At 45.7% G+C, this 16,448-nt stretch overlaps 1 protein-coding gene across 1 annotated transcript in view; it reads right to left on the bottom strand.

Annotated features, from left to right (window-relative positions):
• MUC16 (mucin 16, cell surface associated) overlaps positions 1 to 16,448 on the bottom strand; it is a 114,674-nt gene that overhangs the window by 61,790 nt on the left and 36,436 nt on the right. The window contains exons 7-23 of the mRNA XM_075540771.1: positions 14,786 to 14,958; positions 14,414 to 14,449; positions 14,108 to 14,173; positions 11,896 to 12,020; positions 11,740 to 11,807; positions 10,391 to 10,563; positions 8,941 to 8,976; positions 6,979 to 7,142; positions 6,624 to 6,691; positions 5,825 to 5,997; positions 5,641 to 5,676; positions 5,352 to 5,408; positions 2,618 to 2,742; positions 2,458 to 2,525; positions 1,792 to 2,010; positions 1,513 to 1,577; positions 1,110 to 1,172 (exon numbers count right to left, since the gene is read on the bottom strand). Coding sequence (XP_075396886.1) covers positions 1,110 to 1,172; positions 1,513 to 1,577; positions 1,792 to 2,010; positions 2,458 to 2,525; positions 2,618 to 2,742; positions 5,352 to 5,408; positions 5,641 to 5,676; positions 5,825 to 5,997; positions 6,624 to 6,691; positions 6,979 to 7,142; positions 8,941 to 8,976; positions 10,391 to 10,563; positions 11,740 to 11,807; positions 11,896 to 12,020; positions 14,108 to 14,173; positions 14,414 to 14,449; positions 14,786 to 14,958 — 1,715 coding nt within the window. The remainder of the gene's footprint in view (positions 1 to 1,109; positions 1,173 to 1,512; positions 1,578 to 1,791; positions 2,011 to 2,457; positions 2,526 to 2,617; positions 2,743 to 5,351; positions 5,409 to 5,640; positions 5,677 to 5,824; positions 5,998 to 6,623; positions 6,692 to 6,978; positions 7,143 to 8,940; positions 8,977 to 10,390; positions 10,564 to 11,739; positions 11,808 to 11,895; positions 12,021 to 14,107; positions 14,174 to 14,413; positions 14,450 to 14,785; positions 14,959 to 16,448) is intronic.

Raw genomic sequence — 16,448 nt, 5'->3', positions numbered from 1 at the left:
AGAAGCTGAAAGAGATAAGAATTGTTGCCCAGATATGATGGACAGAGTGTTTCCCAAATGCTGGTGCCTTCAGGCTCTGGAATTCTGAGAACAGAATGTTTTGTTCCTGAAATAAAAGCATTTGTGGTGTTTCTGTTACTGCAGCAGTAGATTAGTTAAAACTATAATTTCCTAGTATTATGGCAAGAGGGGTGATAAAACCACATACGGTCGGGACATCTCAGAGAAATGGGTGTCAAGAATGTACACTCAAGCCAGTGACTCAGAACTTCTTGCCCATTTCAGGTGTGACCAAAGGATGAATAAAAGTTAGATAGATAGTAGCTGAAACTGCAGAAAGTGCTCCAGCCCAGAAGGACATCCCAGGAAGGGTCAGCTATTAGAACAAAGCAGCTGTACATGATGAACGTGACGTTCTTTCATTGTGGCCACACAGAAGTGTAGACACAGTTCTGGAAATATCCTCTGAGTCTCTTAAGGGAGCTTGTGACTAACAAGAACAGAAGTTTCACATGACTTGAAGTCAGGTGGATATTTTTGCAAAGCTATAGGTAGTCCCTCAATATTTCATTCTATCTTACATGGGGTCCCTATGCATTAGAACTGACTTGATGGCACGTAATAATGCACAGTAGACAGGCTATAAAGAAGGCCACTGCAGTCCTCCTAAAGAAAGATGCCAAGGCACGAAAGAAGGTTTAGGTGATTCAAGTGCAGTCAAAGGAAGGGCTTGAGAGAAATTCAGGAAGGAGAAGAGGAGAACTTCAGGGATTGATGGATGGTGGAAGTGGAACAGGGAGAGCCAGCGTTGGCACACCTGCTTCTGCTTTGGAGATGAGGGAAGCAACACATTTTAGGGGCAGTGATGACTTCAGGTGCACATGTGAGACCCATCCGTCTCATGAGGTCCTAGGAGGTTAGTGGACAAGGTGTTAATCGTTGCTGGGTCCTGTGACTTTGGACACCAGACGCTAGGTGGCCAGTGGAGGTCTTATCTATGAATGAGTGTCTTTGGAGAGAGTGAGTGAACAAGGAAGGAAGAAATGATTTGGTATAAATAATGCTGGAGGAATAATTTGTCATCAATAAGAGCATGTGACCCTTCTCACCTGTAGGTTTGTTGAAGGTAGTTGCCAAAGAGGATGCTGGGACGGCTGTAGAGATCACAGCTGCTGGAGAAGAAACACCAGAATTAAAATTCAAAATGCATGATCTCTAAGGGTAATTTAGTTAACTGTAAACGGCAATCGTTTTGGATGGTGGGGTGGTGTCCCAAGTTACGGAAATGTACAATTCTCTCTATGACCCTTTCAGCCTGGATACAAGACAGTGACTTTAGTGTGGGAGGGGTCATGGTGGGGAGTAGTTTGTAATATATGCATGTTCCTTGAATCCTTTTCCTTCCTGATGATAACTAGTGGGGGAGGGATTGGCAAGTCAAGCAGCCCTAATTGCTTAGAAGATGTGGGGTGGTCCCAGGCACGCAGAGCTATTGGGCTCTGTAATACTCACTGTTGGACGTGGTCATTGAAGCCCAGTAGGTATATCCTGCAGGTGATGAAGAAGGGGAGGGTGAGCTATTCAATGAGGAGGCAACTTGAAAGGGACAAATGGTGCTGGGCCATGTAGCTCTGATTCCATACAAGAAGGACAGAGCTCCCACATGGCAGGGATCAAAGGCTACACATTCCTTTTCTGCCGGTAAAGGACAGAGGCCTTGTTCAAAGCCTTCTCATAGGCGAGACCCAGAGGGCAGTCTGATTTTGAGACAGAGACCTGACCTACCAATACCTGCACAGCAAGGGAGAAGAGACCCTCACTCCAGCAGCCCTCTCACCATTGACATAAAGACTGTCCTTGTCCAGAGTGTATGGACCCAATTGAGTAACCCCAAGGGTCAGCTTGCTCAGCTCCCAGTACAGTTTCTCTCTGTCGAGCACGGGGCCCTCAGGGTCAGGATGGTAGGTGCAGAGGGCATCCACTCTGGTGGCTTCTCTCTCATTTTGGGGCCTGGGGAGGGAGGATAGGGGGATAAGAAGAAATGTCACCCTCAACAAGAGGTTCTGAGATTCTTTATGGCTACAAGAAAAAATTTCTGAGAAAATTAGTCAGGTTAAGAGCTGGATTTGGAATAAAAGCAAGTAGAGAAGGCACAGTTGTCTGAAAACTTTCCTTGGGGACAGAATTTAGCACCCCAAGGAAACATCCTCCTTAGAAGAAAGAGGACCAGGAATTCAGAGGGTGGCCAGGGAGAGGTCAATTCTGCTGATGCACAATCCAGAGTTTAGGAGTAAGAACGACCACCAGAAGATGCCTTGCTCCTGGGAACAATTAACTCCTGAATCCCACCTCTCCTGAGGATGCAGTATCCCCCAGGATGGAAGCAAAGCAGTCCACAGGTCTTAGCCCCGGGAGCATTGGCAATAACCCCGGAAGCTCTTTGTCAAGGGGTCTTACCTTAGTGAGGTCAGTGTGCAGCCAGAGTAGAGGGTGGCAACGTTGGTCTTATAGAACAAGGGCCCAAGCTGGTGGAGAAAATGACAGGTGTGAGTTGGAGGGCCCACAAGGCTGGGGGCTGTGAAGTCATGTGGGAGATGATGCATCTTGGGGTTCTCACCAAGCGCTGCAGGATCCTCTCGGTAAAGTTGAACTTTGAGGAGCCCAGGTATTCCATGTCATCCGTGTAGCGCAAGTTGGTGATGGTGAAGTTGAGGGTAAATGGAACTAAGATAGGTTCAGCAGCTGCATTGGGGAAGTAAGAGAAAGATGTCCATTCGCTTCACAGTAATGATGGGGAGCTCTAGTGGCTGAGTCGTTCAATTCTATCTTACACAGAAGGTTAGCTGTTTTGAATCCCTTGCCTGTCCGTGGAAGAATTTTGTGGCAGTTGGCTTCAAATGTAGTGTTGGAAATCCTATGAGGCAGTTCTATATTGTATCCTACAAAGTTATTATTAGTTGAAATAAACTTGGCAGAAAAGGGATGGCTTTGGTTTGGTTCACTAGCTGTTGCTGCTTCGGCCCTGTCTGGAAGCACCAGCAGTATACTAAGTATAGAGGTCAGCTGCAGGAGCTGAAGGAAGGAACATTCTGGAATTTTCAGGATGTTAGGAACCCACACTCATTCAGGGAGTATATCAATAACAATAACGGATGAAAAGTTCTGTACTGGGCTCTGGTTTTGTAGATAGATAAGATGCATTATTTTTCTTGTTAGATGCCTTCATAAATATGGGATCTTCCATTCAGTTGGCTAGTAGCTGTCTTCTAAAAATGTTGGCATCAATAAATGAGCATTTCCAGTGTTGGATCACTGGTTGAAACAGCTCAGTGGGTATCCCACAATTCCTGGAGCCTGTGTTTTGACAATCCTTCATAACAAATTTGATTTCTTCTTTTAAACCTATTGGTTTTGTATCTGAACATGGTTCAATAGCCATCATTTCTTTTTGTTATAGTGAATTAGTATTCCTTCCGTGTTTTTTTTTTAATGTTTCCTGCATCATTCAATATTGTGCCCATGGAACTTTACGGTACAGCAACACAAGGGTTGAATTGTCTTTCTTCAGTTCTACCACCTTGAGAAAGGCTGGGGATGTTCTTCCCTCTAGGTTTTCTAACTCTAGGTCTTCGCGCATGTCCTCATCAACAATGCTTTGTCTTCTCATGTTGAACTTCGAAATCTTCTATTCATCGTGTCTGAGATTCCTTTGAGCTACTTCCCTTTCAAGAGCATGTTTCAGGGTTTCTCTTGGCATCCCGTGTTAACCTTTCTCGCTGTCTTTTTAATGTGTTTTTGCTTTACTCATGTATGATATGCTTGATGTCATTTGACAACTCTTCTGGTCCTCAGTCATTAGTGTTCTATACTATCAAATCTAACTTCAGATCATGCCCCAAATCAGGCGGTATACTAGAATGCTTCTACAAGTTTGTGGAAAATGTAATTAAAAGACAATGCATTTTTTTTATCCACAAATTTTAAAATGGTCCTTAATATGCTCAAGACCATACTTTGACTCTTGTGGAATAAGGCGCAGTGTTCTGGAGCAAATTGTCCATGCCCTCCCCCTCCTGTGATGCCCACCCCCACAGCACTCCTCACCAAATAACATGTTGGAACCTTAATCCTGTGAATCATAGAAATCCAATACAATTGAGTAGAACTGCCTCATGGGGTTTTCTAGACTATATTTTTTATGGCAACAAAAAGGTCTTTTTCCTAAAGGAACTGCTAAGTGGGTTCCATTTGGTCATCTTGTTATCAGCCATATGCTGAACCATGGTACCAACAGGACCTCTTTCAGTTCCATGGTTGAAAACTGACTCCAAGACTTACCCGAGGATGAAACCTCCTTTCTGAATAGGGGTTTCTTTGAGCATTGTAAAGTCCATTAGGGCAGAGGTAATTGGGTTAAAATGTAATATCATGTTTATTCTCCATTTGACCCACTTACAATTTGTTTCAGTTAAAAAAAAAAAAAGAAAGAAAGTGGACTACGTCTCTGGTGAATCCCATCTGACCACAGACCAGGGATGTGACTGGCCTTGCTACCATGCAGAGTGCTTTGGAAAATGGACTCTTTTTTTGTAGATGATAGTTAGATGACAGTGGATATTTTTGTAGATAATAGTTAGAGTAACACTGAATATCTTCTCCTTTGATCTCCCTTTTGACCCATTTTAAAGTGGTTCTACTTTTTAGTGTTTTATGTTTTCTTTTTGATTGAGGTTTTCCTCTGTTATTGTTCTTAGTTTTGTGTTTGTTGTTGTTAATATTGTTAATATTGTTATATTGTTAATATGTTCTTCTATCAGCCCAGGATGGTAGAAAGAAGAAAGTGTAAAATTGATTGTGGTAATGGTTTTACCCGTCTTCTTGTTATGATCAAATTACTGAGTTGTACAATGCGTGGACTATGTGTCAATAAAACCTTTTTTTTTTTTAAAGAAAAAACCAGGCTGTTGCTGTTGTGAGGTGCTGTGGAGTCAGTTTCAACTCAGTGGCCGTGTGGATAACGGAAGGCAACACTGTCCCGTCCTGGAACCCGTAAAGGTTAGTCTTGGGAATCCTACGGGACAGTTCTACTTTGTCTGAGCGGGATCATTCTTAGTTAGACGTGTTTTCATGGCACAGAAAAATTAGGGGTGGGGCAGGGCTTGAAGACAGGGCCTCCCTTGTAGATTTTAAATGCAAGCCAGGATGGTGAGTGCTGGGGTTGGGCCGAAAGTCCTGCGAGAGCCATCGGGATTGCCTTGTCAGAGAGGTCCTCCTCTACCTCAGTTTCTCTTCCCTTTGATTAAAACTCAACAGGAATTTCAGGGAGCATTCTCACCAAAGCAAATGCCTACCTGTGGAACCAGAGAAGGGAGTTGGCATCCCCGAGGAAGCTGTGTTGGCCATAGAAGCTGGAGAGAAAAAAGAAAAATAAAGTGCTTGGGGTGAGTTCCTCATTATTCTGAAGGTGCCAGGAAGGGACACTCAAGTCTCAAGCTTTTCTGGGCATGCGACTGGTTCAAGGCAGTCAGCGTTGGGGTGGGTGGGGTGAGGGGAAGAGAATATTCCCCTGTCTCCCTCCATTTCTCTACATGCGAAGGCTCGTGGGAGTTGTTGAGATTTTAGAACCCTCCTCATACTCACTGCTGGTGGTGGTGACCAAGGTCTGATGAGTATAACCTGCACACAAACAGGGAGAGAGGAGGAGAGAGGTGAGGGAGGAAGAGGGAAGTGAGTGAGGAGGAGGGACGTGAGTGAGAAGGAAAAGGGAGGGATGGACGGGAAGTTGTGGGGCCTTCGGGGATTCAAGGAGATGGTGATCCCTCACCATTGACATAGAGACTGTTCCTGTCCAGAGTGTAGGACTCTAACTGAGTGACACCATGGGTCAACCTGTACAGCTCCCAGTAAAGCCACTCTCTGTTCAGGCCAGGGCCTTCTGGGTCAGGGCGGTAGGTGCAGATGGCATCCACTCCAGTGGCTGTCCCATCCTTCTCAGACCTGTGCAGGGAGGATGAGACATGGCAAGGAGTGGAGTCCTCCATGAGGGCTCCCGACATCATGAAGGCAGTATAGAAAGGGGTTCGAGGATATGAGAAGCCTGATACACAGGTGAGAAGTTAAACTTGGATTTTCTGGGAATACCCACCACTGGCCAGCCTGGGACTGTGAGCAGATTCATGAGTACAACATTTTAATTAACCGCAAATCTAGAGAGGAGAGTCATGAATGAGCCATTTTAACAGAAAGGGAGACAGTTGCTTGTCTTCTACATAAGAACAGAAGAGCGAACACACGAGATGGAGAAGAGCTGGGACTTGGATTAAGGTTAAATTGAGGAGGCAAGTTTTCCTGGAGAGAAATCCTTAGGAATGAAAGCTAGCACTTGAAGGAGATGTCCTCTGTAGTCTGAAGAACTGGGGGAGGGAATTCAGAGGGTCACTGGGGAGGGGCCAGTCCTGCTCATGCAGAGCCTGGGGGCTGAAGGAGGAGGATCAGAGATACCTTGGTTGGAACCAGTGTGTCCCAAATTCCACCTCTGTAGAGACATTGTATCACACAGGGCAAGAGAAAGGGCAGTCAAGAATTCTGGGTCCCTGGTCAGTCATGCTATAGGGAGGTCTCACCTGAACGAGGACAGTCGGCAGCCAGAGTAGAAGGGACTGATGCTGGTGTTCTTGAACAAGGCATCCAGCTGGAAATAAGGTGGTCGGTAAACAGAAGGGCTTAAGGGACAATGGTGAGTCAGGGGTCAGGTGGGAAGGTATGTGTGTGTTAGGTGAGGGCAAGTGGCAGCGTCAGTGTCTGTAGCAGTGTTGAGGAGGGCACAACAAGTGTCATTTGGTAGAAACGGCATCAAGGTATGGGCATTCTTATAGGAGACAGCACTTGTACATATGGAAGCATGGAGGTAGGCTAGGCTGGGGTCAGTGGATGGGACATCTGTGGACGGGGACATGGTGAGTTGGGAGGGATTCTCACCAGGTGCTGTAAGGACATCTCTGTGGTGTTGTACTTCAAGGAGCCTGGAGGGTACATGTCTTCCTGGTAGCGGAGGTTGGTGATGGTGAAGTTGAGGATGAAGAACATCAGGGCAGGACCAGTGGCTGTAAAAGGTGTGGGGAAAAGAGCCTCACTGAGATTACCTCTTGTTCAAGGAGCTTGAGCGCAAGCCATCTCATGTGATTACCTTGGAGCCTTGAGAAAGCGCTTCCCCTAGAATTGTTCAACAGGAAGGAGACCTCAGCCCAGATGCCAATATTGACTGATGGACGCCTGGACTGTCTAGGCAAAAATGTGCTATGGAAATCAACATACCACCAAGCAGAAAGCAAAGGTCTGCTAAATTCTAGATAGACATCATCCTTCTTCTCTGTTTTTAATTTTTAAACATCATTCTTAATGATTTTGTTATGTTTTGATTAAAGGAATACAGTGCATTTTCATGTGCCGGACCCTATTTCAGGAGTTTGCCTTGAATTTTAACTTACTTAACAAACCTTGAGACAAATCCTTTGGATGGAGGGAGGATTATTATCCCCATTTTAGAGATGTGGAGAGTAGCCAGAAAGTGCCTCAATAAGTTGCCTTCCATCATACAATCTCCACATGGCAGAATTTGAATTTGAACCCAAGCCTTATGGGCCAAGAGTCTGGGCTCCTGAGCATTCCACCTTGGACCTGGGCAGGTGCAAGCTACACTGACTGCCTGCTGTAGACAGAATGTTTAGAATGCTCAGAGGAGGGCCCATCCAATAAGTAACCCAAGTCTTAGTGATGGCAGCTCACACAGCACGCTCAGTGGAACTGCTGCATGGTATTGACACTGACTTTGGGCCAGTGGGAGGCCAGAAAGGGAAACTGACTCTCAGTCCAAATTGAACCAACCTATCACTGATCAGGACATGAAACGGGGCATGTCCTGGGTGCATGTGTAGCTCACAAGGTTCCCTTCTTTTCTGGGAGAGGAAAACTAAGCATCAAACAGAATCTCCTTCCACAGGCTGCCATGTCCCTAGAGATGTTCTTTGACCTGGCATTGAGCTGATGGCACCACGATCTTCACATGCACCATTATGTCTACTTTCCATTTTCCTGTCTTGAGCCCCTCAAGGGTGGTTCCCTTGGCATTCTGCTTATTGTTGAATTGCCGTTGTTAAAGGCTATTGACTCATGGTGACTGTATGCACCATAGGTGAAATGCTGCCATGGTTTGTGCCACCCTCAAGATCAGCTGACAAATCGACTCTTGTGGTACACAATTTTTAAAGAACTAGATCCACGAGCCATTCTTCTTCATCCTTCTTATTCTGGAAGTGCTACTGAAACTTGTACTATCTCATGATGTTAAGAGGCATTGTTGAATTCATCCTGACTCATAGCCATTATATGTACAACAGAATGATATATAATTGGATATCTATATATATCCAGTTCAGACTCATAGTAATAGGCAAGCCACTGCTGACATATGGGTGGTGGCTATCTAAGAGGTGCCTTGGTGGAGAAGGGAATTTAGGTGTCCTTCAAGGGAATTTAGGAGAAGTCTATGACTGAGCTTCCCCTGCCTCACTGCTGCCTTTTACACAGGGTGTGCTCATACATACGTGTTGCATGAGCGAACAAAGCATCCAGGCTCCCCATGTAAAGCCTTCCACTGGGCACATGCATGAGGACTTTCTAGGGAGGAGTCATGGAGATGAAGCTCCTACCTGTGGGGATGGTGACCAGAGATGTAGATGCTGCTGTAGAGACCATCGTAGCTGAGAAGAAAACACAGTGATGCAGGTATCAGCCCGCCCCAGGAGGAGCCCCTTAAGGACCCTCAGGCCCCTTTTCCTGATCCAACTCAGGTCTGTGCTGAAGAAAAGATTGGCACGATCCTGGCCTTTTCCCTCCCTGGGGGCTTGGGGAGGGTGGCCTCATCAGGGCCCAATTACTCACTGCTGGAGGTAGACGGCAGGGCTTGCTGGGTGTAGCCTGCAGAGAGAGGGGGAGAGAAGGGAAGGGTTCTAAAGGTTGGGAGGAGTGGCAGAAGTCTGAGGCACACTGGGTGTCTTCGCCTCTACCCACCTAAGTAATAGTTACAGAGTGCTCTCAAAGCAGAGGCCATACTGGCAAACTCCAGGGAATGCAACAGGAGCTCAGGCTAATTTCTACATCACTTCACCGGTGGCACACCCTTCTGCTACCCCCCCACTGCCCACCCTTCATTGACTTTCTAATCCCTCCATTTTTTCCAGGTGCCGATTCATGGCAACCCAGTGTGTCATGAACCTACACTAGAACTGTTCTCCGTAAGGGTTTTCAGTGGCTGATTTGCCAGATGGGGATCTCTAGACTTTCTTCTGAGGCTCCTTTGGATGGATTCAAACCACCAACTTTTGGGTTAGCAGCTGAGTGTTAAGCTCTTTGCACTACTCAGAACCCAGAAACATACCCTTCCTCACGACAGAAAAGATGCTGAGCTGAATGCCAATCTGTTGTGGTTAGGGGCTATCGAGTCTGTTTCACTTGGTTGTGGCTCTGTGTGCAACCGAACAAAACTCTGCCAGGAGCTGTGTCAGTCTCATCCGTGCCCTTCTGTTTGAGTCCATGGCTGCAGCCCTTACATCAATGCCTCTAACCACGGGCCTTCCACTGCCCCTGCACTTTGCCAAGCATGATGTCCTTCTCCAGCGACTGGTCTCTCCTGATAACCTGTCCAAGGTGCTTGAGATGAAATCTTGCCCTCCTTGCACCTAAGGAGCCTTCTGGCTTCACTTCTTCTTCTAAGACAGATGTGCTTGTTCTTTGGGCAGTCTACAGTACTTTCAATATTCTTTGGAAACACTGTCGTTCAAATGCATAGATTGGTCTTTAGTCAATGTTCACCTTTCACGTGCATAGGAGGTGATGGAAAAATACCAGCAGGGTTTGGGTCAGGTATACCTTAGTCCTCAAAGTATGATCTTTGCTTTCAACACTCCAAAGAGGCCTTGTGCAGCAGACTTATCCAATGACTTATCAACATTGGATCTCTCAACTGCTGCTTCCAAGAGCATTGGTTGTAGATCGAAGCAAGACGAAATCCTTGGCAATATCAATCTTTTCTCCATTTTTCATGATGTGACCCATTGGTCCTATTGTGAGGACTTTGGCTTTCTTTGCATTGGGTTGCGATCCATTCTTAAGGCTGCAATCCTTGATCTTCACCAGCAAATGCTTCAAGCCCTTCTCACTACTTTCGGCAAGCAAGATTGTGTGATCTGCATATCACAGGCAGGTCATTCTAGGACAAACTTAAATCTTCCCTCCATGGAAGAGGCCAGGAGACCTAGGATGTGTATGAGCTAAGCTCATATAGGCTACACAGAGACACCATAGGAGCCTCTGCTGTAGCATTGTTGCTTACCATTGACATAAAGACTATCCCTGTCCAGGGCATAGGGGCCCAGTCGGGTAACACCATGGGTCTCATGGCTCAGCTCCCAGTATAATCGTTCTCTGTCCAGCCCAGTGCTTTTTGGGTCAGAGCGGTAAGTGCAGATGGCATCCATTCTGGTGGCCGCTCCACCCTTCTCAGACCTGGGGAGAAAGACACATGCAGGACCGATAATAAGGAGGAACTGCAAGAATAATCATGCTTGAGAAAAGCCACAACGCTGAAATAACCCAAAGTCCTGCTGGCAAAGTGGGTTATACATTGGGCTGCTAACCCCAAGATCAGCAGTTCAAACCTATCAGTTGCTCTGCGAGAGAAAGAGAGGCAGTCTGCTCCTGTAAAGGTTTACTCAAAGGAGCAGTCCTACTCTGTCCTCTAGGGTCACTATGTATTGCAATGAGTGAGATGGCAGTAAGTTTGATATTTTGTTGGTAGAAGATGAAATGATTCTGAGAGCTGTGCCATCACTTTTTCCAATGACAGTGGCCTCACCCATGGTGGATTGATTAGCCAATGAAGACCTTAAGGTTTACAACAGAACACTCTCCAACTCGTTTGCTGTGGGCACATTATCAGGAAGACTCAATCACTAGAGGAACACATCATGTTTGACCAAGAGGGACAGACATAGTGAAGTAGACCCTCAATGAGACAGAGCGGCACAATAGCTACAATGGTGGATTTGAATGTGCCAGAAATCCTTAAGATAACCCAGGGTAGAACAATGTTTCATCCTGTTGTACTTAAGGTTACCATGAGTTTGAATCAATCCAGTGGCAATTAATAATAAGGACAGCCACAGAAAGTGGAAAAAGAAAGACAAGAAAAAGAAATGGAGTTTAAAAAGCTAGAAATGGAGTCTAAAAAGCTAGAATTTGTAATTGCCAGATGAAGGAGAATGACTGGCACCAGAGTTATCACGTTTGTTCATCATTCATGCACCAGCTGGGATCCCACTCCTAAACTATGCCGAGGGACCAAAAGTTGGGACTATCCCAAGACTTTGACAATACCTAAGTATATCACCCTTGAACACATTAAAGGTGGATTAAGGAATATCCATGTCACAAGGATTGCTCATTTTTGTTTTGTATTTTCTGAAATCCAGAATAAAGTTTGAAAACTGCAAGGCATCAACTCCTGAGGGAAATTCTACACCTAGGGCAGGATCAGAAGGAAGAATTGGGGATACAGATGGACCTAGAATCTACATTGATCCTGATTCTTAGGTACCCAGGTGGGGAGTTAGCAGAGGGTAGGAGTCAGGGGACACCATCTGGATGTGTGCAGGCATGAACATCCCCTTCTGGGCATCTCACCTGAATGAGGTCACTTGGCAGATGGAATAGACAGTGCCAATACTGGTATTCTTGAACACAGGTCCAAGCTAGGGAGGAAGAAGAGGGGTGAGCAGGAGGACTGGGGGTCATGCTGGAGTAAGGTGACAAGGGCAGTAGGCATCTCAGTTCTCTTACAATTCGCTGTAGGACCTTCTCAGTGGTGTTGAACTTTGCAGATCCCGGATGCCCAATATCCTCAGTGTAGCGCAGGTTGGTGATGGTGAAGTTCAGGGTGAAAAGCACCATGGTAGGGCTTGTCACTGCAAGAGGGGAGGCAGATAAGAAATCCAGTCCTGAGTTCTGAAATGATCCTTCATTCATCACTCCCTGCCCGGCAGCAGCCCGTCCACATGTGGTGGCTGACTCTTTCCACCAGGGGGCTCCACCGGACTGTGTTCTTGACCCAGTGCAGGCAAGGGGTCCTAGGTAAATCTGAACTAACAATCTCTCCCTCCCTCCCACCCCATGGGTCAATTTCCTCTCATAGCAATGTTTTCCAGCTGGGTTCCTAGAGATGGGTCTTCTCATGGATACTCTAGTTTGGGGATTTGGGAGGGGTACCTATAGTTCGATAAAGAAGACTTGGTAACAGTGGGTAAAGATTAGAAATTTGAACCCATCATTCCCTCCATGGCAGAAAGATGTGGCTCTTCTGGAAAGATTAAAGCTTTGGAGGGAGGAGGGGGTGGATGAAGATAAGTTGTTTCATGTTTAAAATGATGATGTGATATGTAGATTCTCACTCAATTCACACAAAACCCCCGATTTGATTTAAAAAGGATTATAGCTTTGGAAACTCTTTAAGACAGTTCTATTCTGTGTTATAGGGTCATTATTAGTTGAAATATACTTGATGACAATGAAATGCAGTGAGATAGGTGCCTATGAGTACCTAGATTTTGCCTATAATAGGGGACTTTGAAAACTTAATGTAAAATTTCCACTGTCTTTAAATTAAAAATTTCCATGGATTTTTGAAACACCTTTATATTGGCTCTGTTATGTGACCAACTCATTCCTTAGGTTTCTAATTACGAATTTAACTCATTATGCATATTCATTCAATAAATACTAATTAAACACCATGTGTATACAAGTTATTGTCATGTCACTGAATACATTTTTTCCTGATAATAAAATGAAATTTATTAACTATCTTAATAATGGGAATTTAAAACCGGAAGTTTTAAGAGCAGTATGGACATTGTCAATATCAGGATGCTTCTAGCCTCATTGAGGTACCTGGATGGTGCAAATGGTTAATGTTCTCAGTTGCTAACCAAAACGTTGGAGGTGTGAGTCCACTCAGAGGATAGTCAGAAAACCCTAAGAAGCAGTTCCGCTTTGGAATACATGGAACCATCACAAATTGGAATGAACTTGATCAGACTACACTTGGCTTCCAGCAACCAACTATTGAAACTCCTGTGAAGCACATCATACTCAGACCCCTTTAGAGTCAACTCTACAGCAACTGGTACTGAGCCAACAGGGGCTGAAAATATAAAGGGAAGAGAAAGGTGTAGCGTGTCAGAAGGAATGGAAGTCACCGAGGGGAGACAGGCCAGCTGGAGTTGCTGCCTGAGGCAGGAATAGATGGTTTGCTTGACTTTTCTTCTGGCTGAGCCTACCTCTAATTGTGGTCTCCTATTGGCTGAATCTAATAGGAGGCTACTTAGCAAGGAGCCTGGGAAATGTAATTGGTAAGGGATCAAGTCTCGATTGTACGGTGCACAGTAGGAGTGGAAAGTGGATCTAAAAACCACGAATGACCCACATGGAATACAAGAGAGAAAATGACAGACAAGCTGTAGAAGAAATGACATCCCAAAGGAGAGCATACAGACAATATAACAGATTTGATAACCTCAGTTAAGTTTGATAACCTCAGACTCATCGTTGTCACCACTCTCATAGCTTTCATCACTCTACTTATCATCACCATCTTCATTATCATTACTGCGGCCACCGTCACCACCACTATTGTCAGCACCATCATCTTTCCATCACCATTATGTTCCTCACCGCCGCCGTCTTTATCCGCATTGTTGCTATCACCATGTTAGTATTGTCACCGCCATCATTGTCCTCATCACCACTGTCATTGTTAACATCATCATCACTCTCACAAATATTATTAGCTTCGTGAGGGAAGAAATTTTGTCTGCTTTGTGATCCTTGCTGTATCTCAGGCCTTGGCATGGGGTATACGCCCCATACGTGGTTACTAATTGACTTAGCAGCACTAGATTGACCATGATGTTTCATATTTTCTAAGTGAATAATATCAAAGATGTTTACACTGATAAAGCCACCTGTTAATAGATACATCATTGCTGGTACTGACCTGTGGGCCTGGGTAAAGAGGATGGAGTCTTGGAGGTCCCCAAGTCCATTGTGGAGGTTCCAGGAGCTGAAGAGAAGGTTCTGTTAGTACAAACAGAAAGGTACCAACATGGCAGGAAGGCTAGAGAGAAAAACTATGGGGTTTGCTTTGTGTGGCTCATGGCCTGGGGCAGAGGTGAGGGTAAATAACCTATGACCTCCCTGCTCTATCCCTCTTGGAGAGGGCAGGTGAGGACATCAGGAGTGCCCATCTTCTTCCCTGCAAGCTGGAAGGCAGGAGACACAGGGGTCGTAGTTGAATACTCACTGATGGTGGTGGGTGTAGACCCTTGATGGGTGAAACCTGTAATGAGAGGGTGAGAGTACAGGTTAAAGGAGCGATAGCAGGCCAATCAGAGGTCAGAGCTATCCTGGTGTATTGGAGAGGGGATTATGGATCAGGAGCTGCTGAGGTTCTTTCTCAGTATTCCCATATCGGAGGAGAACAACCACAAGATGAAGAGGAAGATATAAGGACCAGACCTGAATCCACATATACAGGGCCAATCTGGATATCTAAGACAAAAGACCAAGGCCCCTAAGGCCAGGCAGGGATCAGGACTTCAAGCCAGAGAGAAGAGGCTATGGCAAGGCCTGTCCGATTGTAAGGAAGGAATTCTGGTCCCCAACAGATGCTCACCATTGACATAGAGACTGTCCCTGGCCAAGGTGTAGGGGCCCAGCTGAGCGATCCCATGGGTCATCTGGCTCAGCTCCCAGTACAGTCGCTCTCTGTCCAGTCCAGAGCCCTGGGGGTCAGGGTGGTGAGTGCAGATGGCATCCACTCCGGTGGCTGCTCCTTCCTTCCTCGGCCTTCGTAAGAACTCAAAAATGGTTAGTACACAAGTCTCTTTGTCTGCCTGTCCTTCCTGCCCTCTCTTTGCTAGCCCCTGGAGTAGGACCTTGACAAACCCTAGTTCAGAAGGAAGCTGAGGCCTTCAGGAAGATTTCACTATAAACTAGTAGCTGGGACACCCCCGGACTTCAAGCCCTCTGCATTCCTGAGAGGAGGAGCTTCTTGAAGCACTGGGTGTGTGCCACATGTAGCGAGAGTGCTGGTGATGGGTATGTGATCTTGGATGGCATCCAATGATACCACAAAGGCTAAGTCTTATCGCAGGTCCTGACAGTCATAAGGAGACACTTGGAGTCATGCTGTCATAAGTAGCAGTGGTGCCAAGACAGTTCTCTTAGCATGACCGGTGACACTATTCTTCAGAGACTGGGTGGACTCAGAGATTAAAAGTGCCTACTCTCTATCCTGTGAACCATCAAGGAAAGAAGGACATTTCTTCAGACTCAGGGAGCTAAATATTTTGGGAGCGATTCTTTTTTGCGGGATCTCTGAAACTGTGGCTTTTCCAACATGGGATCAAAGTCTTTTCTGTCTCCACACAGATCTCCAGCATCCGGTCATAAATGATTGAACTGTTTGGAGGGAAAGAGTTAGAGAGCTCTTTTCTCAGTAGAATTGCCCATCTTATATCCTACCCTACTGTCATCAAGTTGATTCCAATTCATAGCAACCCCATAGGGCACAGAATTGCTCTGTAGGGCTTCTGAGACTGTAAATACTTATGGACACAGATGATCTCATATCCCCCTTAACAACAGGGACCTTTTCTTTCTCCAATGATAACCCCAACCCCAAACCAAACTCACTGCCATCAAGTCGATGCAAACTCATAGAAACCCTCTAGGACAGGGTACAACTGCCTCTGTGAGTTCCTGAGACTGGAACTCTTTACGGAATTAGAAAGCCCTGTCTTTCTCCCTGGGAGCGGGTGTTGGTTTCAAACTGCTGACTTTATGACTGGCAGTCCCACGTGCAATACGCATGCCCCCAGGGCCCTCGTCCTATAATAACTAGCTATTATTTATTAAATGTTTAATATGGGTTGATGTCATCAGCCTGGTGGGCTTTTCAGTGAAGGATTGGACATTAGAGACCTCCCAGAGATGACTGAGAAGCAAAGCCTTCTGATCTATGAGTGGGCTTCAAGAAGTTTGCGGACACATTCCAAGTTTTTATGCTGCATTCCAACAAACTTTTGTCAAGCTCCCTTGTATTTCCTAAAAATCAGCCCTTAAGAAACTTATGGAACCCGTATTTGATGTTGATACCCCTGAAATCACGAGGAACCAGCACTGACTCAACAGCAGCTGGATCAGGCATGGTGATAATTCCTAGGTAGAATTGTCACCCTATGTATGGGAGACCCTAGTGGCATAGTGCTTACCCTTATCTGATAACTGCAAGGTCAGTTGTTCCCAACCATCAGCCACTCTATGAGAGAAACATG

The sequence above is a fragment of the Tenrec ecaudatus genome, chromosome 1 (assembly GCF_050624435.1).
Source record: "Tenrec ecaudatus isolate mTenEca1 chromosome 1, mTenEca1.hap1, whole genome shotgun sequence".
Taxonomy (NCBI): Eukaryota; Metazoa; Chordata; class Mammalia; order Afrosoricida; family Tenrecidae; genus Tenrec; species Tenrec ecaudatus.
This window is presented reverse-complemented; position numbering and strand designations above follow the sequence as displayed.